Here is a 27,409-nt window from a genome sequence, read left to right as displayed (position 1 = left end):
GATGGTTTCCTGTGACAGGCATTGTGGGTTACTTTTGTTTTTTTAACTAAAGTTAAAGCTAGAGTCAGGACCCTCCCAGAGTGAGTCTCAGGGCAAGTATTTATAGACTGAGGGGAATGGCAGTGTGCAGCAGAGAGAATGTTCTCAGGATGATCCGAGCTGCTGGGTTCCATATGGAGATTCTTTGTGAGCCCGGGCCCAACGATGTGCGAGGACCCTCAAAGTGCAATTTGTGCCATCTTCCTAGTTTTCAGGGGTGCAAATGGTGGGAGAACATGCAGAAATCTTTATTTCCCACTAATCAAAGGTCAAGCTGAGACTGAGAGGAAATCTGTAGAGTCTTAGTATCAGTCTTTACAAAAAAAATGATACAGACGTACATCACCTTTGAGGTTGGAATCTTCGCTTTTCTGACACTGTAGTCTGTGTGTGTGTGTGTGTGTGTGTGTGTGTGTGTGTGTGTTGGCTACCATCGTGTGTGTTGCCTTGTGACCCATAACAATTACAATACAATTATCACTGAAATTACTACATAGGTATGAGAATAAAGCTGTTTATGGTGCCATCAGATGCCTGCCTTCTTAGTTTAGTGTTCTTGTCTGCTTTTCTTCTCCTACACCCAGCTTCCGACTACTTTGAAGGTAATTCCTCCATAAAAGCAGTGGTCATGGGTGGTTCGGAGGTGACAGTTTGACCCTAACCATTCCCCATACAAATAACCTCACCTCACCTTCTTCCATCCTATTCACTGGTATATTTTCCAACAAAAGAAGGAAGGTAAATTTGAGGAACTACTACAAGTATAGTCTGTAATTCTCTGGACCCAAATACCTTGCATATCCACAATTAGCTTTCAATCAACTAGAGCTTTTTTTTCCTGTGCCTGCTGTCGTCCACTTTTATGAAACAAGTAAATGTTAAGAAAGTAAATGAATAATTTCCCTTGCCTCGGATCATTTCCATATTTGGATAGATCTCCGGCCGAAGTATCAGAATCCATGTTCAGGGAACAAAGGGGTGGAAGGTTTGCCCCAGCCCAATCTGAACAAGAGGTTTCACAGACTGAGTGTTTAGGTTTGTCTGTGAAGACACAGTCACAAGAAACTAAAATTCACTAGATTTTCCAAACCAGTGTTTTCTACTCTTGGGGAAAATACAGTGGCTGAATTGTTAGAAAAGGGTTACTCAGGGACACCAGGAACCACTCTCCACAGATGTTCTTTCAGAAAGCAAAGTAATAGGACAGCATCGACGAGAGGCATCCTGCCAGATTCAGCATGGCTAGCAGGGAAGAGGAACCATAGGCCCTCAGAAGGTACTACACTGCTCTGTCTAGCTTTCTTAAGAATGTTCCTTGGAGCACAAGATCCTGGAAAAAAGAAGGCCCTCTGTTGCCTCATTCCATAGTCCCTTGAGACCATAGTCACTTAGGTGCTCACAAGTTTAAAAAAAGGTGGGAGGCGAACATGTTGCTTGTTGCTTTTGGAAAATATCAGACTTTTAAATAGAATGAAAAGTCACTGCCAGAAGAGGAAGAAACAAGAAAAAAAATACAAGTCAATAAGAGGTACTTAAAAGGGAAACTACATGTTAAATTACCCCATCTCTCAGGAGAGGTTCCCCCAGTTGGCTTAGGGAACTGAAGTGCTTTTATGGAGAAATATCTGCCTGCCTGCTCCTTGGAACTCTCGTGGGGTCTGATCTGGACCCTCCTTTCTCTGTAGGACAATATAGGGAGGTAGCAGGATTTCAGAAAGGCTCAGACCCAAGACCTGGAAGCCAAACGTCTTATCATGTTTCCCAGGGGTCTTCTGATATGTGGGTACACAGGCAGACTAAGAATCAATCCCAACTAAAGAGTGTCTCTTGATTCAGAACCTCATTGCCAGGGCAACACTAGATCCTTTCCAGGCCAGAGAAGGAAATAAGAATTGCATTTATCAACATGCATTCTCCATTATGTGAGGCTTCTTTTCAACTTGATGGGTCTATAATTTATTTGCAAGGCTAAAACAAATGGATAGTAATTCATAGCCAGCCTCTGAATGTTCACATTGTTAGCTTGTAACTTCTAAGTACTATAAACAATTCATTGTAAATTCTCCAAATTAATGACATGTTACGTTTTAATTAACTGAGGTCATACAAGGATAACTCCAACCTCAAATATGAGAAGCCCAGGTAAACAATTATAATTTAATTGACTTACTCCAGATTTTATGTTGATCCTAAAATACTTTATATTCTGAGAAGCATTAAACTCCCCAATGAACATATATGCAACAGAGTCATGCTCACAGGCAGGTTAGAAAACCAGATGGTATGTGTACGGAATTCTTTAACAAGAGCACAAGATTTTCCAGATGGTTTATTTTTCCTATTTTTCACAAGGCTGTGGAACTACATAGTACAGTTTTGGGGCTAAGGGTATAGCCTTTTGAGCTTGAGTTCATCTGCTAGCTCTACTCCTTCCAAACTGGTGACCTTGGGAAGGTGGTCTAATCTAACTGTGCCTTAGTTTCTTCATCCTGTGAAATGGAGCTAGTATTAGTACCTACCTCACAGAGTTGTTGTGAAGATGAAATGAGTTAGTACGTGTCACTGTCCGGCACACAGTAAATGTCCACTGTCATTATCTTTCGTAGTAGTAGAAGCAGTGGTAGCAGTAGTAAGAGATGTTCTTAGGAACATGAGAGTTTGTAGACACTTTGATGGGACCCATATGTCCTTGGTTGAATTCTCCACTCTTCCTTCCAACAGGAAAATGGCAGATGCACGACAGCGGCCTCCTGAACATCACCAAGGTGTCTTTTTCAGACCGAGGTAAATACACATGTGTTGCTTCTAACGTCCATGGCACTGTGAACAACACGGTGACCCTGAGAGTCATCTTTACCTCTGGAGACATGGGCGTCTACTACATGGTCGTCTGCCTTGTGGCCTTCACCGTCGTCATGATCCTCAACATCACCCGCCTGTGCATGATGAGCAGCCACCTGAAGAAGACCGAGAAGGCCATCAACGAGTTCTTTCGGACAGAAGGTGCAGAGAAGCTGCAAAAGGCATTTGAGATTGCCAAGCGGATCCCCATCATCACCTCAGCCAAAACTCTAGAGCTTGCCAAAGTCACCCAGTTCAAAACCATGGAGTTTGCCCGCTATATTGAAGAGCTTGCCAGGAGTGTGCCTCTGCCTCCCCTCATTATGAACTGTAGGACTATCATGGAGGAAATCATGGAAGTGGTTGGCCTTGAGGAGCAGGGGCAGAATTTTGTGCGGCATACTCCAGAAGGCCAGGAGGCCTCAGACAGGGATGAGGTTTACACGATCCCAAACTCCCTGAAGAGAAGTGACTCGCCCACCGCGGACTCGGATGCCTCGTCGCTGCACGAGCAGCCCCAGCAAATTGCCATCAAGGTGTCTGTGCACCCGCAGTCCAAAAAAGATCATGTGGATGACCCCGAGGGTGTACAATTCGAAGTCAAAGATGAAGAGGAGACAGAACCGTCCGCTGAACATTCCCCAGAAACTGCAGAGCCTTCTACAGATATAACATCCACGGAGCTGACATCTGAAGAGCCGACGCCTGTTGAGGTATTAGATAGAGTCCTGCCACCAGGTCACCTGGAAACCACAGAGCCAGCGGTGGCACATGACAGAAACACCTGCATTATTTATGAAAGCCATGTCTAATATCGACTATGAAAAGCTATGCATATCAAGAAAATCAGGGGCTGCTCCTTGTAGTGCAGATGTAGTACGCACTTGCCGCTAAGCCTTACCAGGAGACTCTCATCCCTTAGGTAGGAGTGATGCCATTTTCAAAGGGGAAACACCTGAGTGCAGTTTATTATGTGACTGGAATTTCCCCAGTAGAAAAGGATGTGAGAAACATCAGGGTGCAGAATTGATAATACTGGACAGAAGGCGTCTGTCCACGTGATAAGAATTTTAGAGGCTCTTCTCTGCCAAATACCTTAATGGGTGATGCCCTTTTGGCAAAGAGAATATTACTGTAAGATATTCTGAGCTCAAGAGCCCTGTCCAATGCACACTGCATTGCTTTTCCTTTAAAAAAAAAATTATAGGTCTGCTACAATAGCAAATGCACGTACATGGGTTTGTTGCACTTTCTTCTCAGTTTTTAATTCCTGTCACTGTTCCTTTATAATGGAGTGGTTGTTGTTGTTATAGTAATACTAATTGCCCTTTCCCATTTAGTCCTCTTAGCCACTTTGTCCTTATTTTCCCCTGAAACACGTACCTCAGAGGCTTTGGTATCAGTCGCTAGTACCAGGGCTGATTTCTACAAGTCAGTTGTAATGTTCCAGAGTAGTTACTAGGCTCATTATTTTTGTCACTTCCCGGGCCTCTTTTCATACATCACTTTTGTTTGTTTGTTTGTTTGTTTCCAGTGAAGCTGCTATTGTGAAACTGAGAAAACCTTTGCCCAGGAATAGCACTTTAATAGCCAAATAAAAATGTGTTTACCTGTCCAATTCTGAGAGCCTTTTGGTGAGCTCAAGTGAAGTATGGAGGGAGATTGTAAAAGGTTGAATATATCCATATTACCTGTGAAAACTGCTCTTTCTATGGTTAAGTAACATCATCCTACAAACAAAAACTGATTCTTATCTGGAAAATGCAATGCTTCCAAAGACAGAGGCATTGATGAATCCCTGAGCCAGTTGTAGAGTACTGGCTTCCAGAAGGGCTTGCAGGGACATATGCCATTGGGTGACTCAAACACTGGATTTGGGGCAGCAAAAGAAAGATCTGTGAAGCTGTGTAGCCAGGTCCACTTCTGTGAACCACAGAGCTAAGTCGTTGGTCTTGAAGGGGAGAGTGAAAAGTTAGAACAATAGCATAGGGAACTGTGTCATCAAATTTCATGCCAGATTGTGGAATTATTTTTGTCTCACAAGAAAGCAGTTATATGTGAAACTGAATGATGTTACGGAAAGAAGTAGTCAGTCTATGCAAAGGCCAGCACCTTACCTGACCGTGCCAATAACAAGCTGCCTGGCTTTGGGCAGGTCTGGGTCTCAGTTTCCTTACCTGTCAGAAGAGGCAGACCAGATGGGCTCTGAGCACCATCTAAATGGTCTCACTCTCTCACAGAACCAAAACAATATCATCATGCTTGCTCTCTTTCCAGTTACTTAAGAGATTTTCACTTTCCTCTCTGGGTTCAGCTCACATTGTTTACGCTGCATGACTTACTCAAAGAGGATCGATTTCAAATAATCAGCATTTTAAGCAAGTTGTGGATCTTCTCTCCCAAAACATCATTAGGACCACTTCTGTAGTTGAAATTTAATCGTGATGAGATGAATGGTATTTCATTTTCACTTAGAAGCAGGGGAAGTAACCTTAAGGTTGTTTTAAGGTCATGGCCACATCAAGTAATACGTCATGACGAGGTTACACAGGCATCGTTGGTACTGAGAGAGCAGACCCGGATGTTTAGTCCTCACTCTGTGACTATGTGGATAAGTGACCTTGGACAACTCCCTTCCCCTCTCTAGGGTTTAATCTTTTTCATCTGTAGAATATGGGGGTTGTGCTTGATGAGACACAGGATCCCTTCTAGCTCAGACATTTATTGCTTTCTAGAAAGTCTGTAATCTCCCAAGATGGTAGGTATGGTTCCCACTGCAAGAGACAAAACAACATTGGGAGCAAAAATGGATACAGGAGAAGGTTGCTTTTGTGTTCCAGATTTAACAAAAAATGTGTCTGTCTCTGCAGCCTGAGGGTGGTGGGTTTGGTTTTAGGGGTGGCCTGACAGGCTTCTTTATTCATAGTGGAATAAATTGTGGAAGGCAATCTGATAAGACATGGAGTTTGGTCAGACATCACTTGGCCAGGAATGAACTGCTGGCATCTAGTTACAAAATGTCTTGGGTGGTCATGGGAAGCAACTAGTAGTCCAGCAGTCAGGAGAAACCATGACTCCCAATGGGCTCTCTGGACTAGGATTTTATGTATTTGGGTTGCAGAACAACTTTATCTCCAACTCTCAGAATATAAATATTGTCTACTTGATAGCAAGTGGAGGTCAGCAAATTGTCAGTATGGATCTGTATGCCCAAAACGGTAACAGAGATTTAAGCTCATTTTGTGATACTGTGTGAACTTTTCCCCATTCTGTTCAGTTCTCATTCCACCCAAACCCATGTGCAGATTTCCACATGGAAATTACAGGAGAAGGCATCAATTCTAAGAGACATTGATTAGGAATTAAAAATGTAAAATCAGCAGATTTTTTGTGAAGCAGGAGCAGAAATGTGTGACCAAAGAATGTTCCAGATTGGTTTTAGCTTCTTAAGACTGGGGAGATTATTATAGAGATTTTCCAAACTTTCCCCTTCTGAGGCATCAAAAAGCTCTTGATATATAATTATAGCCAACCTGAAAGGAAGTTGGCTTACAATGGAGATTTCTCCTTCCAGAAATTCTGCGCTCTTCCTATCCATCTTACAGCTTCTTTATGAAATGAGAAAGGCTCTCCTTCTAGAATACAAAATGCAGAAAGACCTTGTGATTTTCAGCTGATTTTTCAAGGATAAACTGTTCAGCTTCATAGAATTGCATAGAAGTATGGCTATAGGTGTGTGTGCTTGTGTGCACACGTGCACATCAGGCTCATTTGGGAGGTTTTAAAAGCTTAACACTAAATCCCAAGCCATGTCCTTTGGGTCTTATGTAGTCATTCTCAATATCAAACAGTTTCTGGGTTCTGCGACATATCTCTAACAACTTTTTTTCTTGAAATTCTGACAATGATTCAGATATGTGTGCATATTTAATTCACTTAGATTGACCTGTAAATGTGGACGGTATTTATTCTAAATGGAAAAAAAAACCAATTTTATACTGAAAATCTATGTAATTTATAATGGTTTTGTTTTATATATTATATTTTCATATCTTTAGGGCACATCTACTGTTCTCATCTTTTTGTATATCATACTCGGCAAAAAGAAATACTAATACTTGACTAAAATCTCTAGGAACCAAATGTGACATATAACGTATAGAAATTGCTCTAAAAATATCTGAATGTTCTCACCCATCCCAAGCATTATTGTGCCATTACATCCGGAATGATTTGTCTCAGATGCTTGTGAGCATTCCTTTTTTTTTTTTTTTTCAAAAGTAAGGCTAAAAGGCCCCACATCCCACACAACGGATTCTGGAATCCCCTTCCTTCCTTTACCTTTTTTATTGTTTGTTTCATTTTTAACTGTAGAGGTCTGTGTTGTTTACGTTTCCCTTTGAAGGGCGAGGTGAGATAAGAAAGCAATTTGACGAAAAGACTGAATTGAACTATGGCTATGTAAATTATTTAATGGACTGATGACATGTTTGAAGTCTAATGCTCAGATTGTTATTTATCGGTGATCTAGTATCTGCTCAACTCTTCAGCACACGAAGAAAATGTAAGGCACAAAGAGTATTTGCATGTTGTGAACAGGCACCCTCTCAGTGTAGTGCAGCCAACACAAATCAGCTTAACTATAGAAACAGCCATCCCGGCCACTGGAGACATGGTTTTAGAAAGGCAAATCAGACACCTTTTATTCACAGATTGAAATACAGTGTTGTATCTGTGCTAAAACTCCTTTAATGGCGGACCCTATGGTTGTTTTAACAGGGGATTTCCTCTCAGTGTTTCATTTGGGAAGAAAATGGGACATTTAACTTATCTTTCAGATACTCTATTTTATACTCAGCACAGTCCAGTTACTATTCTGTACCTATCTTCACAGATCCTTTTGACATTCCCTTAATATTATAATCCCTGTTTCTGTTTTTCTTTTTTAAACTAATTTACTGGTACTCTTTCAACCTACCAAATCTCATTGTATATTCGCACACATATTTTGAGTACCTGATACCTTCAAGACACTAGTCATTTTTACATTCAGCTATTCATTTAAAAATCCCTCAGCAGATAACAAAGTTCATTTTCCTAATGACTTTTTTAGGGTTTCTACAATGATTAATCAGGTTTGGATTAAACAAATCATGGTGGGGAAAAAAATCAAAACATAATTGCTTAACATGTTTTCCAAAGGACTGAGTGTGTGTCTGTTATACAAGAAAGTATCATCTGAGGGTGATAACGATCTTTGAGATTTTTTAGAGATACCAATTTCAAGGGAGCTAATACTTAGAATACCACAATTAAAACTGAATCTGTTAGAGAATGTAAAAATAGAAAACGAATAGTTCTAAGAATATTCTGGCATAAATTGATTTTATTTAACCAGTAATAAAAGCCTTCAAATGTATCTGTCAGACACCATAAAGGTGCTTACAGTGAGTTAGGGTCAAAGAAGATGCTTGCTTGCATTTATGTTTGGCTTGCTATATCTCTAGTTCTGGATGTCCTTTGTTAAAATTGGAATATAAGATGAAAAACTTTATCTGGGCAGAAATGTCAAGCTGTTGATTTTGTGAACTATAAATGTTCATTTTTTAAAAATAATTTAAAGATATAAACAAAGAACTTTTAAGTTGATGTTATAGTAGCAAAACAGAAAAAACATGTGCTCCATCCTGTATTTTGATTGTTGCTTTAATAAAGGATTTGCGCAGGTGTGTGGATTATGTGTCATGTCCCACCTGAAGGGCATTTGATTATGGCCTGATTTACTCTTTCCAGTGGTAAGACATCTGTCCCCAATTCTGTTCCTTACCTTTTGCATCCATGACATATCTTGGGAGAAAAAAAGGAAAAATAAAATAATTCTTATGTAAATCTACAAAATTTATCCAAATTCAGAAACCTTAACTCCATCCTAACAAACTATATAGCAGTGTATTTTTATCTGTATCAAGGAATCATTTTTAACATGTAACATCAAGCATTCTGTAGAGAATCCAAAAAGGCCAGGAAACACATACTCAGAACATTCCACAGAAGGTATGAGTAATAGATCTGCCTAGACACCACCTAGACAACAACCAAACAACGGATTCTGGAATCTCCTTCCTTCCAACAACCAAATCCAGGCCAAATCCGAGAACATGCTAAGGAGGTTCCTTTGACAATCACTAAGCTTCAAAAGCTGAATCCCTCTCAAATAAGATGAGATGTGGGACATGTAAGCAAAACAAGAAAGGGGACTACCAAATAGGAAAGCAAGACAAAAAGGGCAGAAAGGCAGTAATTTACTGTAGATTAAAGAGGCAAACAAAATAGCTGAGTTATCCAATAAAGTATGCATATAACTAACCATCCCCAGGTTCTCCCAAGCAAAAAAAGAAAAAACAAAAACAAAAACAGTCTAAGAGAACTATGCTGGCATTCATGGAAAAATTAACAATTGTGTCATCATGAAAGAGAAAAAGTAGGAAAGTTTTGTGCTAACCAGGTAATTTTGACTGGCATATATTTTCAGACCCAGAGCAAAGAGTTCGATTTTTTGCAGGTTTTGGAATGCCATAGACCTTAATCAAAGGAGCTAGGTAAGGATTAATGTCAATCTGAGTGATTTTCAAATAAGCATATAGTCACCGACTGAGAAAATAAATGTGAAGTTATCTGATTTACATATCTTTTTTCCCAATGTGCCTACAAATAGTCATTCAGATTGGCTTGAAAATCTCTGATAAATGGGGAGCTCATTACCTCCTGCGGTAGCATATTCCACTGTGGTTGGGTTTTGAGTGCTGAGTCATAAATTGTTAAAGTGGTACCACACTGGTGCTTGAGCTACCTGAAGCTGAAGGTGTGAATTAGTCTTGCCACAATAAAATTGCCTTTTTATTGTTGACACAAAACTAAAATTGTAAATGTATTCATGTAAAAGACAGGATTACAAAAATTGGGGGTGCTCTTGATGCTGCTACATTAATTAACATGCCATGTGGCAAACACCCTTTTGAGTGAATGGTTTCTGCCAATGGGTGGTAGAGGCAGAAGTCAGGTGAATCAGGTGCTCCCCCTCCCAGCCCCTGAGATGTTCTAAGGCGGCAGTTCGCTAAATAAAGGATGGTTCAGCAGCCAGAAGAAAGAAGTGAATCAAGCAGCAGATTAATTGCCTCAGTATATTCGTATACTTTTGAAGGACTATTAGAACTGACTACTGAGAGAAGTGTATGTATGTGTTAGGTGGCCTACTGAGGTATTTTTAAATCGCAATTGAATTAGAGCTGCCCCAACTGCATTTATGCTATTAGGTAAAATAAAAATACCAAGGGTAAAATAACAACTTGGCTAAGCTATTAAATAACTAATGAGTAGGCTAATAATATGAAGATTGATAAAGCAATATGAATTTTTCAAAAAACAAATTTCTCACTACCAGTGGAGTGGGTTTCCTTACAATTACTCACGTTTTAAAGTCCATTATGGAATAGGAGTCCCAGTGAACGATGCAGAAAAGTCAGTTGCACATAGAACTCTAACAACATTAGGGGACTTTTTGTTCAGTGCAAATTCTGTACAGCACCTACTTCCTGAAACTTTTCATGATTCACAGGAAGCTGATGTGTACTGGAGACCTCTGAAGTGTTCGGTGCCTCTGGTTTTAAGTCTGATTGACTACTGTGTCTGCTAGGGCTGCACTTCTTCCAACTAGGCAAATGGTGAGGTAAACAAAGTTGTTCCAAAGCTGTAAGAAGCTTCCTAATTCTAACCATCAAGGGAAAAAATGACAAGTGTGTGTGAAGTGGTACAACTCTCTGTCCACGCCGTACAGAGCTCCCCCCAATGTCGGATGATGTTTCCCACTCGTCCCCGCTAGCATTACCTCAGCTGTTCTGCCAGAGGACCAAGGTATGATGTGTGAAGTAAAACGCTTGATTACAGAATAGTCTCTATGAAAAAAATTCATCTACCACATAATAGACACTTCATCGGTTTAACATAAAAGCAGCAAATTTTAATGCTGGTTATGTTTGAAATTATTTTAAAACTGAAACATTACAAAAATTATGACTTGGCATCATCTTTGTAGAAATGTCTTCATCTAAAGAAGAAGAAATTTGAAAGTGTTAAGACCTTAGAAATTGCAGATGATTTAAATACATTCTGTTTGTAGGGGAGGGAAATGACAGCTGATGTAGAGCATCTGTGATCATAAAATTTTTAATGTGCAGAATGTAACTTTCCTAATTTTTTGGTCATCACAGTAATTACTGTGATTAATAAATTTCTGAAACCCTGCCAGATCATGAAAAAAATTTAACCCCCCAATTAAAAATATATATGTGCTATTCTTGTATCATGTTAACTATTTTGTTACTTTATCTCATTCCACAATGAGCTTTATATGATTGAGTTAAATATATTGCACTTTCTGTGAGTTCTTTGAAATTGGAAATTGCTTTGTTTCATACAAGCTCACTAACTCTCAGTAACAAGACTACTTTATTAATCAAACATCTTAGTCCCAATCATTTTGAGTCAATGAGAGACATTTACAGTATGATTAAAAAAGCAGAACAGCTGGATGATCTATAAATGCTTTTCTTTATCTGAAGCTAAAAATGGAAGGCTTTCTGCTATAACACAAGAATAAGACATTATAATGCTTTGCTTACATATAGACCAAACGTTTGTGTCCACCTAACATTCTATGTTGAAATCCTAATCCCCACTGTGATGGTATTTGGAGGTTGGGCCTTTGATAGGGGATTAAGTCATGAAGGATGAAGCCCTCATGAATGGGATTAGTGCCCTTATAAAAAAGATCCCACACAACTCCCTCACCCCTTCTGCCATGTGAGGACGCAGCAAGAGTTGGGCTCCCAACAGACACTGAGTTTCCACTCCCTTGATCTTGTACTTCCAGTCTTCAGGATTAAAAAATAAATCTTTGTTGTTTAAGCCACCCAGTCCATGGTCTTTTTGTTGTAGCAGCCTACAAGGACTAAGACAGGATGAATAGTGTAAAACAATGTAGGAACACATAAAGCATGCAACTTATTTCCTCCAAGTCCTTATATATGGATTTAGATGGCCTTTTTAAACATATTTTTAACACTTCGATATAAAAATCAATACAAATATAGAATTATGAACCTTCAATTATTTTTCTTTATTAAACATATACATTCACCAGGATAGGAAAATTATAGTCATGATTGTCCTCTTCGTATGAGATCTAAAGAGGATGGCTATGCCTTATGACACCAAATTTAGATTCAATCCTTTACCTAAACAAAAATTGTCTCCAATTGGTAGCAAAAATATATATGTACCTATTGTTTGTGAACATGTGTGTTTGCTTCTGTGTTGCATGTACAAATTTTATCTTCCTAAATACTCTGAGCCTAGAACATTAAACATTTTAATTAGAGCTTATTTTGAGATAATTGTAGATTCACTTGCAGTTGTAAGAAATAATACGGAGAGGGGCGCCTGGGTGGCACAGCGGTTGAGCGTCTGCCTTCGGCTCAGGGCGTGATCCCGGTGTTATGGGATCGAGCCCCACATTGGGCTCCTCTGCTATGAGCCTGCTTCTTCCTCTCCCACTCCCCCTGCTTGTGTTCCCTCTCTCGCTGGCTGTCTCTATCTCTGTCAAATAAATAAATAAATAAATAAATAAATAAATAAATAAATAAATAAATAAAATCTTAAAAAAAAAATAATACGGAGAGATCCCAGGTACCCTTTACCCAGGGCTCCTTAATGGTAACATTTCACAAAACTACAGTACATTATCACAATTAGGGTATCAACACTGATACAATTCCCAGTCTTAATCAGATTTTCCCAGGTTTACATGTACTCATTTGGATGTGTATATTTTGTGTATCTGCCACCAACCATTCCATCACCACAAGGATCCCTTGTGTGGCTCTCTTACAACTACATCTACCCCCACCCCACCCCAGAACACATTGATTGTAAATCAGTAAACTCAATTAGATAACTAAAATGTGTCTGGGGAACAAATTGTAAGAAGTGTGTTTTTCCATGTTCAAATTTATCAATTTCTTGATATCTGGTTTCCTGTCCCTTTTGAAGGACTTACATGAAGGACTTACAGAGAGGTGGTTTCTGAAACACAAAGAATGGACAGTCATATATTTGAAATTCTAGAAAACTCTTAAGAAGTAAGGGGATCTGAAGTAGCAATAGGTCACAGTGTGTTGGTGGGGGAACTCTTGGACATCCCATCCACACCCTACACTGTTCCTGTAGCCAAAAGACACTGAACATTGAACAAAGGCATGATTTTTATATGTCTTTGCAAGTCTCAAGGGAAGAAAAAGTAGTCCCTCCAGTATCTAAAATGTCCAGTACTCCAGAAATTCCAAAACTAAGGGTGATAGCAACTCACGAGTAAAGATTCAAGCAACCTCTGTGATACTGGTGGTCTTGTTAGCCTTGTATTCTTTTCTCTTAGATAAGACAGGACTTAGAATTTAAATGCCCAGCTCCTAGGCCATAATGAGATATTGATTCTGATGTTACATTAAGCATCAAGGGCTTTAGTAAAACCCCAGTAATGCTAGTTACCATCTCAAGTATTGAAATCAAAACAACTGGCCACACTGTTAAAGGAAAAGATCCTCTGCCCACCGAACTCAAGGGAACGTGCAGGAGGCAGATTCCTAAGCAGAGTCACTTGAGTCTTAAAAAGTCCTTATTCAAAGCCACTGAAATGGAATCATGAAAAATTCATTCCTTCAGAGTAACATTTTCTCTTATTACACAAATACCCTAGGCTTGTAATCACTTTTAGCCTCTGTCAGGCATCATGAATACAGAGTAGGAATTGGTTTAACCCTATAATTCTACCTAACAACCAGCTGAGATCTGAGCACTTAGGGGGCGAGGAGCGTTGAAAGGGTAGAGAAGAATGATGTTGACTTCCAGGATGGCAGACCTAGATAGAGGTCCAGAGCAGCCAAAATGCTGAATGCTGACCTCTTGGAAGTATGAGAGGAGTTGCCTAAGGGAAGTATGAGAAAACTAAAAATAACTAAAAATAAGTATGAGAAAAATAAAAATTTCACACCGTTCCCCAGGACGAGCCATGCCCAGATAGATGATCAGTGAATTTTTAAAATATGGCAAATAGTATATGTACTAGCTTATACAAATTGGTCATTAAAATCATGGAAAATAATACTCATCTAATTTCTAGTTAAACAAAAAAATCCCTTAGTTTTAATCCTTGTTCTCTCCTCAATGACACAAATCTCAGTGCTTAAAGCATTTTGTTCTAAGCTAATCAGCAGTGTCCTGTTATAAAAAATCAAGTTATTAAATCATTTCTAAGAAAATATTCCCAGTGATAGTGGAGGGCAGACTTTCAGCTGAGTAGCAACATTAAACCATCTTTAAAATACTTGTTTATTTTGAGTGTGATACATTAATTAGGATGCTTTATTTCAATCACATTCAAAAACGATCTTTACAATTGCCAGTTCAATAACACTACTGTTCTGTATTTTCCACTTAAAGCCCAGGATTAAACACAAAATCTACACACCATACTCTAACCATAATGCTCAATTTTATCCTGTTCTACCTGAATTTTGCTCTGTTTTCTCTTACAAAATTGTTTCTAGTCATTTATCATGGTGGTATGTAACATTTCTTGTCTTTTTTTCTTTTTTTTTTTTTTTTCCCAGAGTAGTTAGATAAAGCAGGGTAAAAACCCTTACGGCTTTTCTTTGGTCTCCCCTCTGTAACAATACATACCCTTCCTCCATCTTACAGGTGGATTAGCTTAATAGATGCTCCTGTGTTCCAAAAAAGCAAAATAGTAATTTTCCCAAGACCTTATGAGATTCTTCAGCCTGTGAGCGCTATACAAACAGGAATCACGCCCATATCGCCATAGTGCCAGTGCTTCCTATAGAATCTTGAGGATGACTGGCCTTTAGTAAATGTCAATTAAATAAAACTCATATGTCCTCTAGCCAATTAGGATTTATTAGGATTGGATTGAATGTCCTCATTTATAGGGCCCAGTGAAGGGTAAAAAGTACATTTTGAAGAACCTCTTTGAACCTAAAACCATACTTATACAGACTCCACTGTTCTCAGGACAGTTTTGCTGGATAGATTTCTTTTTTTGTGAACAGAATAGAGCTGTAAATTTCTTCCCATGTTCTCTTCTTTCACACTTTAACCTACTATTTAAAAGGGCTGTTTAAAAGTCTTTGGTCCACTCTCGTGGTGTCATGGTGAGACAATTTTCTCCAATTAAAAATCTGCAGCAAATCCAAGAGAAATGAACTGTGACATTGAAATTACTTCTATGCCATCACATGTCATGTTCTCTGCAAGAACTTTATAGTCACTGGAAGAAGGAGCAGAATCAAACCATGTCCCTTCTGCAGTGCAGATATTGGCAGAGGCAATCCATGCTTCCCAACAGGTTAATACATTACCTGTTCAGATGGCCCTGGTTTTGTTCTAGGTTTCTTTTACCTCAAAAGGACCAAAACAAAATTTAGTGAATCCAGTTCCTAGAGCTTGTGCTACCTCCTCCTTAAATCTTCACCAAGGCAGACTAGCTCCGATGGAAAAGTAATCCCCAAACAGCTGATGAGTTTAAATTTACCTTACCTAAATGATAAGGTGTTTGTCTTCCCTGATTTGCTTTCAAGGCACAAACAGGGCAGCATGGCACATGGACCTCATTGTAGGAGCAAGAAAATGGGGCACATTAGGTGAGGGGATTATTTCAAGATTGAGAAGGCAGACAGTATAGACATAGCCAGCACAATATATCAACTGATATATATATTGACTCCGAAATCCCGAGCCTGTACATTCTGGTGTTGCTCACATGCATTTCGCTTTACACAAATGCCAGAGTGTCTACATGAAGAGCCACTGTTGGACCGCACCACTCATGGGGAGGCCTTCTGCAGCTTGCTGCTGCTTCATTTTCTCAAGGACTCACCACTGTCTCCCTCCCTCCTCATCTTTCCCCAGAGAAATCCAGTTTCTCCTTATCTTTTTATGCCCCTTCATCTTGGTCTTTTTATACAGCAGGTTGGACCAGTTATCCAGCTCTGGCCTCAGCCCCAGTGGGTAATGAACACTTTTGTTTTCCTCCTGTCTTGAAGTTAGCCAGCTGCTTCACAGGTAGCCTGGTGCTCAAATTTACACAGACAACTTCTGAATAAACTCCAAGAGATATTGGCATTTACTCATATTTCTGCCTTAATTATCTCTGGTCCCTACACCCATTCTTGGTCACCATATGTCTCCACTAAGACAAAAGTCCAAACATGAATTGCTTTCAGTGCTGTGGGTTAACTCTTCCTCCATATTTTACAAAGGCCTTTGAAAGATAAGCTGCATATTTTCTTAATTCCACCANNNNAACTTCGTAACTGATTAGGCTCAATTTATCTCCGCTCGCCTGACTCCACCTTACTGTCCTGATCCCTGGACCTCACAAACTCATTCTCATTCTCTCCTTCTTGAGCCTACCCTCCACTGACCCACACCCTGAACATCATTAACGACTTAGAACATTATCATCATTGTTCATCCTTGTTCTCTGGGACACTGCGCAAACTTATCTTAGAGGCCTCGCGTTATTAGGCCCTGAACTGCTTCCCTATGTGATAAACTGCTTGTGTACCTATGTGCCCCACATCCCCCATCACACCTGCATGTGTGTTCATGGGCGCACACACACGCATACGTACAACCCAGCACCCTGCTGGCCATTAGAGGCAAGCAAGGAAGAAAAAGAAGTGCTAACAGGGATGTGAGCCATTCTGGTCATTCTCAGAAACAGTAAATATAGATCATCAAAAGGATAGGTCTTAGAATGGCAGAACCACATCACAGTACAATACACATGTGATCTTGCAACAGTGGGACTGATAACTGCAACCATGAAAATCTACGTATTCCCTCTCACATCTTCCCTGACGCCCCATCCAGACAGAAACACACTTACAACCAAATAAGCCAGTTCTTTGTCCTGGTTCTAATACTACCCTCCATCCTGGAGTTTAATAACATTCTAGAGGCAGTAGTGAAGGCGGAATTCACAGCCAGATTCCAAACTTGTTTCTGCTAGAGTCCATTTGCGGCCACTCTTCACGCTCCCCTGAATGGCCTAGTTCCATAATCGCTGCTGCATGAATGTGAGAAAGTTCTGGGATCCCAGAGTGCTCCACTGACCTGGCATCTGGCAGGGTGGCTCAGCTGCTGCCTTCTTATGTAACATCAGTCTGCCCAATCTCACTGTAAATCCTCTTTTCTAGCATTTGCAGAGTCACGAGAGGCTGGACCCTTGGTATTATTTAATGACAGAGTAGAAATCCTTTTGAACCTTCTTTGTAAATCACTTCTCTCTACCTATTTTCTCTGAGCTCCACTTGACCTCTTTATCACCACTTGATAAAGGAACTGTCAGATACAGCTACGGATTGAAGGTGGGCCCAGTTGTTTTTTACTTTTATGAGAATATTGCACAAATAAAATCTTAATTGTTCTTGCTAAATACTCAGGAATTTAATTTTACCAATTATCAAGTGATTTCTTTGTAATCTGTCCTTAAACTAAGTAAGTCAGAACAAATCCTACTGTGATATTGGGTTACATTATCTTCTTATCCAATAAGCAATACTGGAAATGAATGGAGTGCATTTACCATATAGTTTCTCTGATCTGATAACCTCTAGGTCTACTTGTTTTACACTGTGTATTAAATTTAAGCTAAACAGCAGGAAAAAATTGAGGGAGAGAAAATGTGGAGAATTATCCTAAATATTTCTCAGAATTCCCCCCATGCATGGGTACGCATTGCATTGTTTTTCTACAGGCCAGCAGATTAGAGATTCCAGAAGCTCAATAGAATCTCCCTTGTGTTAATTGTTAACTAGGTAATTATGCATCTCATCATGATACCTACAAGTGAAATGCAGTACACTAACCTTGATAAGCAAAAAGTCTGCTTAGGGAAGAACTAGGAACTTTTTTTTTAAATTTTACTTTATTTGTCAGAGAGACAGAGCACAAGCAGGGAGAGCAGCAGGCAGAGGGAGAGGGAGAAGCAGACATCCGGCTGAGCAGGAAGCCTGATGTGGGGGCTTGATCCCAGCACCCTGGGATCATGACCCGAGTTGAAGGCAGATGTTTAACTGACTGAGCCACCCAGGTGCCCCCATTTTTTTTTAAATAAAAGTATCCTTCATCTTGATATTGATGCATATGACTCTTGACTCACTGAAAAGTGGTGTTTTCCAGTAAAACAAAACAACTACCTTTTTGTAAAATTCAAGTAATAATCTTCAGATGAAAGACCAAAAAGTACTCATAAATTTGGAGAATAGTGCTAAAGCATATGTGTTATTCAAACTCTCTTCCAGATTAAGAATATTTCTGAAATAAAAAACTAAGTTATCTATCCTGTTTGTAGTTAATATAATTCTGAATTCATTGCTCTTTTTTTTTTTAAAGATTTTATTTATTTATTTGACAGAGAGAGAGAGAGACAGCCAGCGAGAGAGGGAACACAAGCAGGGGGAGAGGGAGAGGAAGAAGCAGGCTCCAGTGGAGGAGCCTGATGTGGGGCTCAATCCCAGAGCGCTGGGATCACGCCCTGAGCTGAAGGCAGATGCTTAACGACTGAGCCACCCAGGCGCCCCTGAATTCATTGCTCTTAAAGAATTCTCCCTCATGTGGTCCATTACTGACCGTCTGAACCAAATAATTTCCCTTTTTTCCAAAATTTTATTACATTTTAATTGATCAGATGGTGATATGAAAAGGATTAAACAGGAAACTGGTCACTCTTTAGTAATTCAACTCTATTTATTGGGTATTTGTTACAATCAAGGAAACACCAGGCTCCAAGATGAACACAAAAATGAACAAGATCTGGTTCCTGTCCTCAAGAACTTTACCTTTTTAGAAAGGATATAAGATATATAATAAATAATTATAATAGATGGTTAAAAAGTAATAAATACCTTCATTAATAGAGAGATGAAATCCCAGTAAAATCCAAAGGATGAAGAGCATAATAGTTTTGACTGGGAGAAATCAAGAGATCTTTATAAAGAAAAAGGTAGTTTCTTTTTTTTTTTTTAAAGATTTTATTTATTTATTTGACAGAGACAGAGACAGCCAGCGAGAGAGGGAACACAAGCAGGGGGAGTGGGAGAGGAAGAAGCAGGCTCATAGCGGAGGAGCCTGATGTGGGGCTCGAACCCAGAACGCTGGGATCACGCCCTGAGCCGAAGGCAGACGCTTAACCGCTGCGCTACCCAGGCGCCCCAGAAAAAGGTAGTTTCAGATAACCTGTGACGGGAAGTTAGGATTTGAACAGATGAAGATAAGAAACTCAATGTGAGATGAGGGGTCAAGTCAATAAAGGGCAATAAAGGACCTTGTCTTAGACTAGAACACAGAATGTGAAGAGGACAGCGGTGACAAGGAAAGTTGAGAGGTCAGTTGGAACCAGCTCTTTGGACCTTGAATGCCAGCATGTAGAGCTCAAACTTTATTCTTGGGCAATGTGGACACACTAGGGAGAAAGTAAGCATGACAGATCTCTGCTTTAGAAAGAAGAATGAGGGGTGCCTGGGTGGCTCAGTGAGTTGAGCCTCTGGCTCTGGATTTTGGCTCAGGTCATGATCTCAGGTTGGTGGGATCAAGTCCCGCATTGGGCTCTGCTTTCAGCATGGAGTCTGAGAGAGAGATTCTCTCTCTCCCTCTCTCTTGGCCCTTCCCCTGCTCCCCCACTTTCTCTCTAAATACATAAACAATATTAAAAAAAAAAAAAAGAAAGAAGAATAGAGAGAACATGGAGACTCTGCAAAGCAGTTCAGAAGGCTTTTGATGAACTAAGTTAGTGGCAATGAGAGTAGAGCACATGGAAGAGATATAAGAGTATTTCTAAGACGGCATTTATTGAGGGCTTGGCAACAGATTGTTTCTGGGGTAAGAGAGTAGGAGGAGCCAAAAATAAACTGGAAATTTTAAGTCTGGATGACTAAGAGAATTATAGTGTCATTAGCAGAAATAGCGGGAGAACATAAAGAAAATAGAACATTTGGAACAATTATGATTATTAATATCATTTTAAAAAGTCCTTTTAGTACCTCAAAATTGACATATATGAGCATATAAACATGCAATTTGACAGAAATGTTTTCTCTCAGTACATTTGGAATTACTAAATATCTTCTTGTCCTTGGACTGCTAGAGTAGGTAGTTAGTTAGACACAAGCTAGGGGCAAAAGCAGTGATAAACAGCTGACACATTAGAAGACCGGAGGCACAACATTCTGACTTTGTGGCTTCCAAGACCCCTCAAGGTCCTGGCCTTGTGGCTCCCAAGACCCTGGGGGCTAACAGACCAAGAGGCACAGGTACAGAGCCTGTGCTCTCTCCTCTTCCACCTCTGCCCCTGGGTAACCCCTAGACTCATTATAATGCATTTGTATTGTGATTTGAGCTCCTACTCCCCTGAGGGAAGACTGCCATGACGTTCCCGTACAAACCTTGTAGGGTCAAAAACTCCCCCTCCCGACCTCTGGGAGGAGTCCTGCAAGAGATTGGAAGGAGCCTCCATTAGAGACCACCCCTGTCCATGACCCAAGATCCTGCTCACATAAAAAGAAAAGACCCCTGTAGCCTCAGGGCAGTTGCCACCCCTGGGCCTGGCTGCTCTCCCTTCCTGAGAGTGTACTGTCCTTAATAAACTGCTTTGTTTTTGCCACCTTCTTCTGGCTGTCTTTATCTGAGCATAAATCTTTTGTGGGGAATTCAAGAACCAAGACCTCCATTCACACAACACAATCTCTCCCACCAGTAACAGGACTCCCTCACACAGTAGGACTTTAATAGCCTGCTGTGATATGAGAATATGCAATGGCATTTTTGTATATTGAAAATAAAATACAAATAACACTGAATTTTCTAGCACTTAAAAATAGAATCAATAATTTGTCTTCTGTTGAAAATAGAGACTCATCATATTTAGTATCTTGACCTATTAATTCCTAGGAAGTCTTATTGTTGTTCAAAAGTCCCCCAACCAACGAAGAGAGGGGAATTATAAAAACATGTTGAGCAAACAACCAGAAGTGAAATGGCTCAGTTAGGATGCTTTTGGCTGCCCTAGGAGAAAACCCAACTCCAAATGATTTAAACAGCATTAGGATTTTTTTTTTTTAATCTCACATAACAAGAACTCTGGAGAGTTTCCCAGATTGATTAAATCATCAGCATAACTGAGTACTAAGATTTCTCCAGGCTTCAACAGTCCCATTTTCTCCTTAGTCCTTCGGCTGGGTTCCCTCATGATTATCCAGGTAGCAAAAGCAACTGCAGATATGGTCTGTTCATACTTGCCTTTTGGAAACGGAAAATAAGAAAGGAGCATTTCTTCTTATTCCTGTTATTTTGTTTTATTTAAAGGAAGGAAAATCTTTCTCATAAGTGCACCCAGCAGACTTTCTCTCACATCTGATTTCTGGCACGGAGTGAAATGCCCATCCTTAAATCAGTCACCAGCCTACAGCAACCATAATATATACCCTGTGATAGGGCCAACCTCCCCCTAAAATCCACAACTATTAAGAGGGGTGAGCAAAATCGGGGTTCTATTAAAAAGGAAGACAATACAGATGAATGGTACTTGGGTGACAACCAGTGGTATTTGCTGTAATCTCAATGGCAGAAGAGAGACAGAAAGAGGAGGAAGGAAGGGGGAAAGAAAGAAAGAGAATAATCAACTTGAGAATGGATTCAGAGGGTGGATTTTTTTTTAACACTTTATATCAGTGAATTCAGAAATTGAGAACAATCTGCCCTTATTTTCTGTCACTCTTTCAGGGGACTTTCGTAGCCATAGAAACTAGAACTGATTGGAATAAAGTTCTTGGCCTCTCCAGCCACAGCCAGCGTTTGGAAGGGAATTCAAAGTCACCGGAGAGCTAGTGTTGATTCTTGGGAGAATGTGAGAGCGAACCCTCTTCAGGCTGCCAAACTGGCACGGGATACTGTGGCCACTCTGCAAATGAACAGTACACAATAAACAAGCCAAAGGAAAGAGCTTCAAGTTCTAAATGCCCTCTTGAGAGAAGAGAGAAGGCAGTTCCTAGGAACAGCAAGCAAACACTGTCAGAAAAGTGGAATCATTGATTTCTATCATAAATGACTAATGATCATTATGGTGTGGTTTAGAATAGAAATACAAGTTCTGCAGCCCATAGAACTACCGGCCCTATCTCCCGTGATGTTCCCGTTACCCTCGCTTGATAAAAGCATCCCGACAAATTAGACTGTCTCGGGTTTGTTTAAATCCGTCCATCTCAAATTCATGAAAGTATTTACCCATGAATCCAATTTTCATTTCCATTTGTGGTGCCTCCGGGAATTTTCTTACTTGATTAGGGATGGCTGATACATGTCTGAGGTTTGGATAAGATAAATTCTGCTAACACAGCTGAGTTCTTGGTATCTTCATGTCAATGCACATGGTACTTTGAGTCTGTCAGTTTGATAGATTTGTGCATTTGCCATCTCTAGGCAATATGAAAACCTTGCAAAGTTCATGCTCATGTATCTAAACCCAAGTAACCGCACACCTATCCTTACCAGCAAGTTAACAGATGCAAGACACCTATAACTTACCAGCAAGTTATCAACTCACTGGGTCATATACAAACACTACCAGAGCCAAGTGATCAAGGACACCCTGGCCTGTTTGTTGGCTGTACTGTTCTCCATTCTCCTCTATTCATGTTCTTTTAAAACAATATAAAGAATATATATTAATACACCAAAATCAAATATGATACCATGGAATAATGGTGACAATTATGACAGTAATCATTCATTTACCAAATGTTATTAAATGCCTGCTAATGTATATGCTAGGTACCATTCTGGGTGTTGGAAGCACAGCAGTGAACAAGGCAAAGTCCTAGCTCTTATGTTATTTATTTATTTATTTATTTATTTATTTTTGCTAAGGTAAAAAAATAATAATAATGCGGGGTAAAGAGAAAATGAAGTGTAGGTGGGGATAGATCCCTGGTCCAAATGTAGTGGTCTTTATGTGAAGGCCTCAATAATAGGGTAATATCGGAGCAGAACCCTGAGGAAATAGAGCAAGCCAAAGTGGTATCTGAACAAGGAATTTCTAGGTAGGGGGAGGAATGAGTACAAAATGCCTAGAGAGAAGAGCACCCGATGTGTTCCAGGAGCAGCAAGGATCCAGTGTGAGCTAGCGATGGGGAGCAGCAGGAGGTAAGACAGGGAGGAAGAGGCACATTTCCCAGTCCCTGGTCAGCAATTTAAAGATCTGTGACTTTAATTTGAGATGGGATACCACAGGAGGACTTGGGTCACGGTAATGATAGGATCCACGGAATCTGCAAAATGAGGAAGTTCAGTACTAACTTAAAGTCCCAGGATCCAAATGAAATTGTGTGGTGTAATGACCCTAAAGTCATGCCTTCAGTAGAGCAAAGCACCTCCTTTCCAACCTTGGTTCTTTCTCACCGCTCTTTGGTGGTACAGAGCCTGTGCTCTTGGCAGAGTCCGGCAGAAAGCAGCTTGTTCTGCCGTCTCCACTCTGGCGTTGGCAGCTCAGGCTGTGGTGGTCTTCTGCCATTCCCCTAGGCAGCTTACTATCTAAACCCCTTCTTGTGCTTGAAGAATCCTCCACCTCATGAGACAGAGGGTGGTAGCTCTCACTCTAGAAGCTTAAAATGCCCAATATTTTACCAGCTTCCTTGCAGCTAGGACATGGTTCCACAAAGAAGACATAGCATATTTAGAGGTCCAGTAGGAAGGTCATGGCCTGTGGAAGCAGGGGCCATGCACTTGGCATCCTTCCTTCCTCTAGGCCCAGCAGTGGCAGAGTTTTTGTCATACCACTCGTGCTAGCCCAGGTGATCGTAATGGTACGAGATGGAGTGTCTATACCCAATCTGAGGTAGTGCATTGTTCTGGTTATGTATTGCTGCACGAAAAACCACTCCTACAACTATTTGACTATATGCACACTATCAAATACCCATACAGTATTGCTAACTATAGACACCATCTCCAGGACCTATTTATTTTGTAACTGGAAGTTTGTACCTTTTGTCCACCTTCGCCCTTATATCCCCCAATCCTGGCAACCACCAATTTGTTCTTTATTTCTACAATTTTTTAATAGATTCCATATATATGTATCCCTGCCTGATTTATTTCACTTAGCATAATGCTTTTAAGGTTCATCCATGTTGTCACAAATGGCAGGATTTCCTTCTTTATTATGGCTGAATAATATGCTACTTCTCACATTTCTCCTCCTCCTTCCCCTCCCCTCCTCCTCCTTCTTCTTCTCCTTTTTTTTTTTTTTTTGGAAAGCTTTCTATTTTTTGGTGGTTTAAAACAACAGAAATTTATTTCTTCTTTCACAGTTCTAGAGGCCAGAAGTCTGAAATCAACTGCAAAACAGTCCGGCTGTTTCTACACTTACCACATGACTAGTAATTCCACTCCAAGTATAACTCAGTAGAAATGAAAACAAATATCCACATAACAATTTGTATACAAAATGTTTAAAAATGCATAGAAACCAGTGTCTGTTCTTTCACATTTCTGGGGGCCAGAAGTCTGAAGTCAATTTCACTGGATCAAAATCAAGGTGTCAGCACGGCCAGGCTCCTCTGGAACTTCTAGAGGAGAATCCGTTCCTTATACCTTTCAGCTTCTGGAGGCTAATGGCATTCCTTGGCTTCTGGTGCATCAGTCCAATCTTGGTCTCAATGCCTTCTGTATCAAATCTCCCTCTGTCTCTTTATTTTTTTAAAGTTATTATTTTAGTCACCCGGTGCTCATCACAAGGGCACTCCTTAATCCCCATCACCTATTTCACCCATCCCCCCCACCCCCGCTCTGGTAACCACCAGTTTGTTGTCTATAGTTTAGAGTCTGTTTCTTGTGGGACTTCATCAAGATAAAAAGCTTCTGCACAGCCAAGGAAACAGTCAGAAAAACTAAGAGGCAGCCCACGGAATGGGAGAATATATTTGCAAATGATACTACAGATAAAAGACTGGTATCCAAGATCTACAAAGAACCCCTCAAACTCAATACACGAGAAACAAATAAACAAATCATAAAATGGGCAGAAGATATGAACAGACACTTTTCCAATGATGACATACAAATGGCTAACAGACACATGAAAAAATGTTCAAAATCATTAGCCATCAGGGAAATTCAAATCCAAACCACACTGAGATACCACCTTACGCCAGTTAGAATGGCAAAAATTGACAAGGCAAGAAACAACAATTGTTGGAGAGGATGTGGAGAAAGGGGATCCCTCCTACATTGTTGGTGGGAATGCAAGTTGGTACAGCCACTCTGGAAAACAGTGTGGAGGTCCCTTAAAAAGTTAAAAATTGAGCTACCCTATGATCCAGCCATTGCACTACTGGGTATTTACCCCAAAGATACAGACGTAGTGAAGAGAAGGGCCATATGCACCCCAATGTTCATAGCAGCATTGTCCACAATAGCTAAATCATGGAAGGAACCGAGATGCCCTTCAACAGATGACTGGATTAAGAAGTTGTGGTCCATATATACAATGGAATATTACTCAGCTATCAGAAAGAACGAGTTCTCAACATTTGCTACAACATGGACGGCACTGGAGGAGATAATGCTAAGTGAAATAAGTCAAGCAGAGAAAGACAATTATCATGTGGTTTCTCTCATCTATGGAACATAAGAACTAGGAAGATCGGTAGGAGAAGTAAGAGATAAAGAAAGGGGGGTAATCAGAAGGAGGAATGAAGCATGAGAGACTATGAACTTTGAGAAACAAACTGAGGGCTTCAGAGGGGAGGGGGGTGGGGGAATGGGATAGGCTGGTGATGGGTAGTAAGGAGGGCACGTATTGCATGGTGCACTGGGTGTTATACGCAAGTAATGAATCGTGGAACTTTACATCAAAAACCAGGGATGTACTGTATGGTGACTAACATAATATAATAAAATATTATTATAATTTAAAAAAATGAAAAAAAAAGAGTCTGTTTCTTGGTTTGCCTTCCTCTCTCTCACTTCCCCCCTTCACTTATTTCTTTAGTTCCTTAAATTCCACATATGAGTGAAATCAAGGTATTTCTCTTTCTCTGACTGACTTATTTCAATTAGCATAAAGCTCTCTAGTTCCATCCATGTCATTGCAAATGGCAAGATTTCATTCTTTTTTTATGGCTGAGTAAATATTCAAATATATATATTTTCTTTATCCATTCATCTGTTGATGGACACTTGGGCTGCTTCTGTATCTTGGCTATTGTAAATAATGCTGCTATAAACATAGGGGTGCATGCATCCCTTTGAATTAATTAGTGTTTTGTATTCTTTTGGTAAATACCTAGTAGTGCAATTTTAATGGGGGGTGCAGAGGGAGAGGAAGAGAGAGAAACTTAAGCAGGCTCCACACCCAGCGCAGAGCCCCATGTGGGGCTTGATATTACAACCTTGAGATCATGACCTGAGCTGAAATCAAGAGTTGGGTGCTTAACTGACTGAGCCACCCAAGTGCCCTATTTTGAATTTTTGAGGAACCTCCATACTGTTTTCCATAGTAGCTATACCAGATTGCATTCCCACCAAGAGTGCAAGAGTGGTCCCCTTTCACCATATTCTCGCTAATACCTGTTGTTTCTTGTGCTGTTGATTTTAGACATACTGACAGGTGTGATGTGATATCTCATTATTTGTATTTCCCTTATGGTGAGTGATGATGAGCATCTTTTCATGTGCCTGTTGGCCATCTGTATGTCTTATTTGGAGAAATGTCTATTCATGCCTTCTGCCCATTTTAGATTATTCATTATGGGGGTGTTGAGTTCTATAAGTTCCTTGTATATTTTGGATACTAACCCTTTATTGGACATGCCATTTGCAATTGTCTTCTCCAACATTCTCTGTAGGTTGCCTTTTAGTTTTAATTTTGTTGATTGGTTCCTTCACTGTGCAGAAGGGTTTTTTTTTTTTTTAAGAAACTTTTTATTTTGATGTCACCCCAATAGTTTATTTTTGCTTTTGTTTCCCTTGCCTCAGGAGACATATCTAGAAAGAAGCCACTACAGCCACTGTCAAAGAAATTACAGCCTGTGCTCTCTTCCAGGATTTTTATGGTTTTAGGTCTCACATTTAGGTCTTTAATCCACTCTGAATTTATTTTTGTGTATTCCATCCCCTCACTTTCAATCTTCAGGTTTTTGGGGTCTAAAATGAGTCTCTTGTAGGCAGCACATAGATGGTCTTGTTTTGTTTTGTTTTTAATCTATTCTGTCACCCTATGGCTTTTGATTAGAACATTTAGCCCATTTACATTCAAAGTAATTATTGATAGATATGCATTTATTGCCATTTTATAACTGGTTTTATGGTTGTTTCTGAAGATTTTCTCTGATCCTTTCTT

The 27,409-nt window shown here is 40.0% G+C and overlaps 1 protein-coding gene and 1 long non-coding RNA gene across 3 annotated transcripts in view; one reads left to right on the top strand and one right to left on the bottom strand.

Annotated features, from left to right (window-relative positions):
• The window catches only part of MFAP3L (microfibril associated protein 3 like), a 38,770-nt gene extending 30,163 nt beyond the window's left edge, over nucleotides 1-8,607 (top strand). Inside the window, exon 3 of the mRNA XM_040626435.1 lies at nucleotides 2,761-8,607. Within this exon, the coding sequence (XP_040482369.1) occupies nucleotides 2,761-3,692 (932 nt within the window). The 3' untranslated portion in view covers nucleotides 3,693-8,607. The remainder of the gene's footprint in view (nucleotides 1-2,760) is intronic.
• The window catches only part of LOC103658153, a 208,705-nt gene continuing 184,159 nt past the window's right edge, over nucleotides 2,864-27,409 (bottom strand). For both annotated transcript variants that reach the window (XR_567048.2, XR_567047.2), the window contains exon 4: nucleotides 2,864-2,996. This is a non-coding gene — a long non-coding RNA (uncharacterized LOC103658153). The remainder of the gene's footprint in view (nucleotides 2,997-27,409) is intronic.

Source organism: Ursus maritimus, unplaced genomic scaffold (assembly GCF_017311325.1).
Source record: "Ursus maritimus isolate PB19 unplaced genomic scaffold, ASM1731132v1 scaffold_11, whole genome shotgun sequence".
In the NCBI taxonomy this organism is placed as follows: Eukaryota; Metazoa; Chordata; class Mammalia; order Carnivora; family Ursidae; genus Ursus; species Ursus maritimus.
The sequence above is the reverse complement of the archived record's forward strand: the minus strand, read 5'-3'. Positions and strand labels throughout refer to the sequence as shown.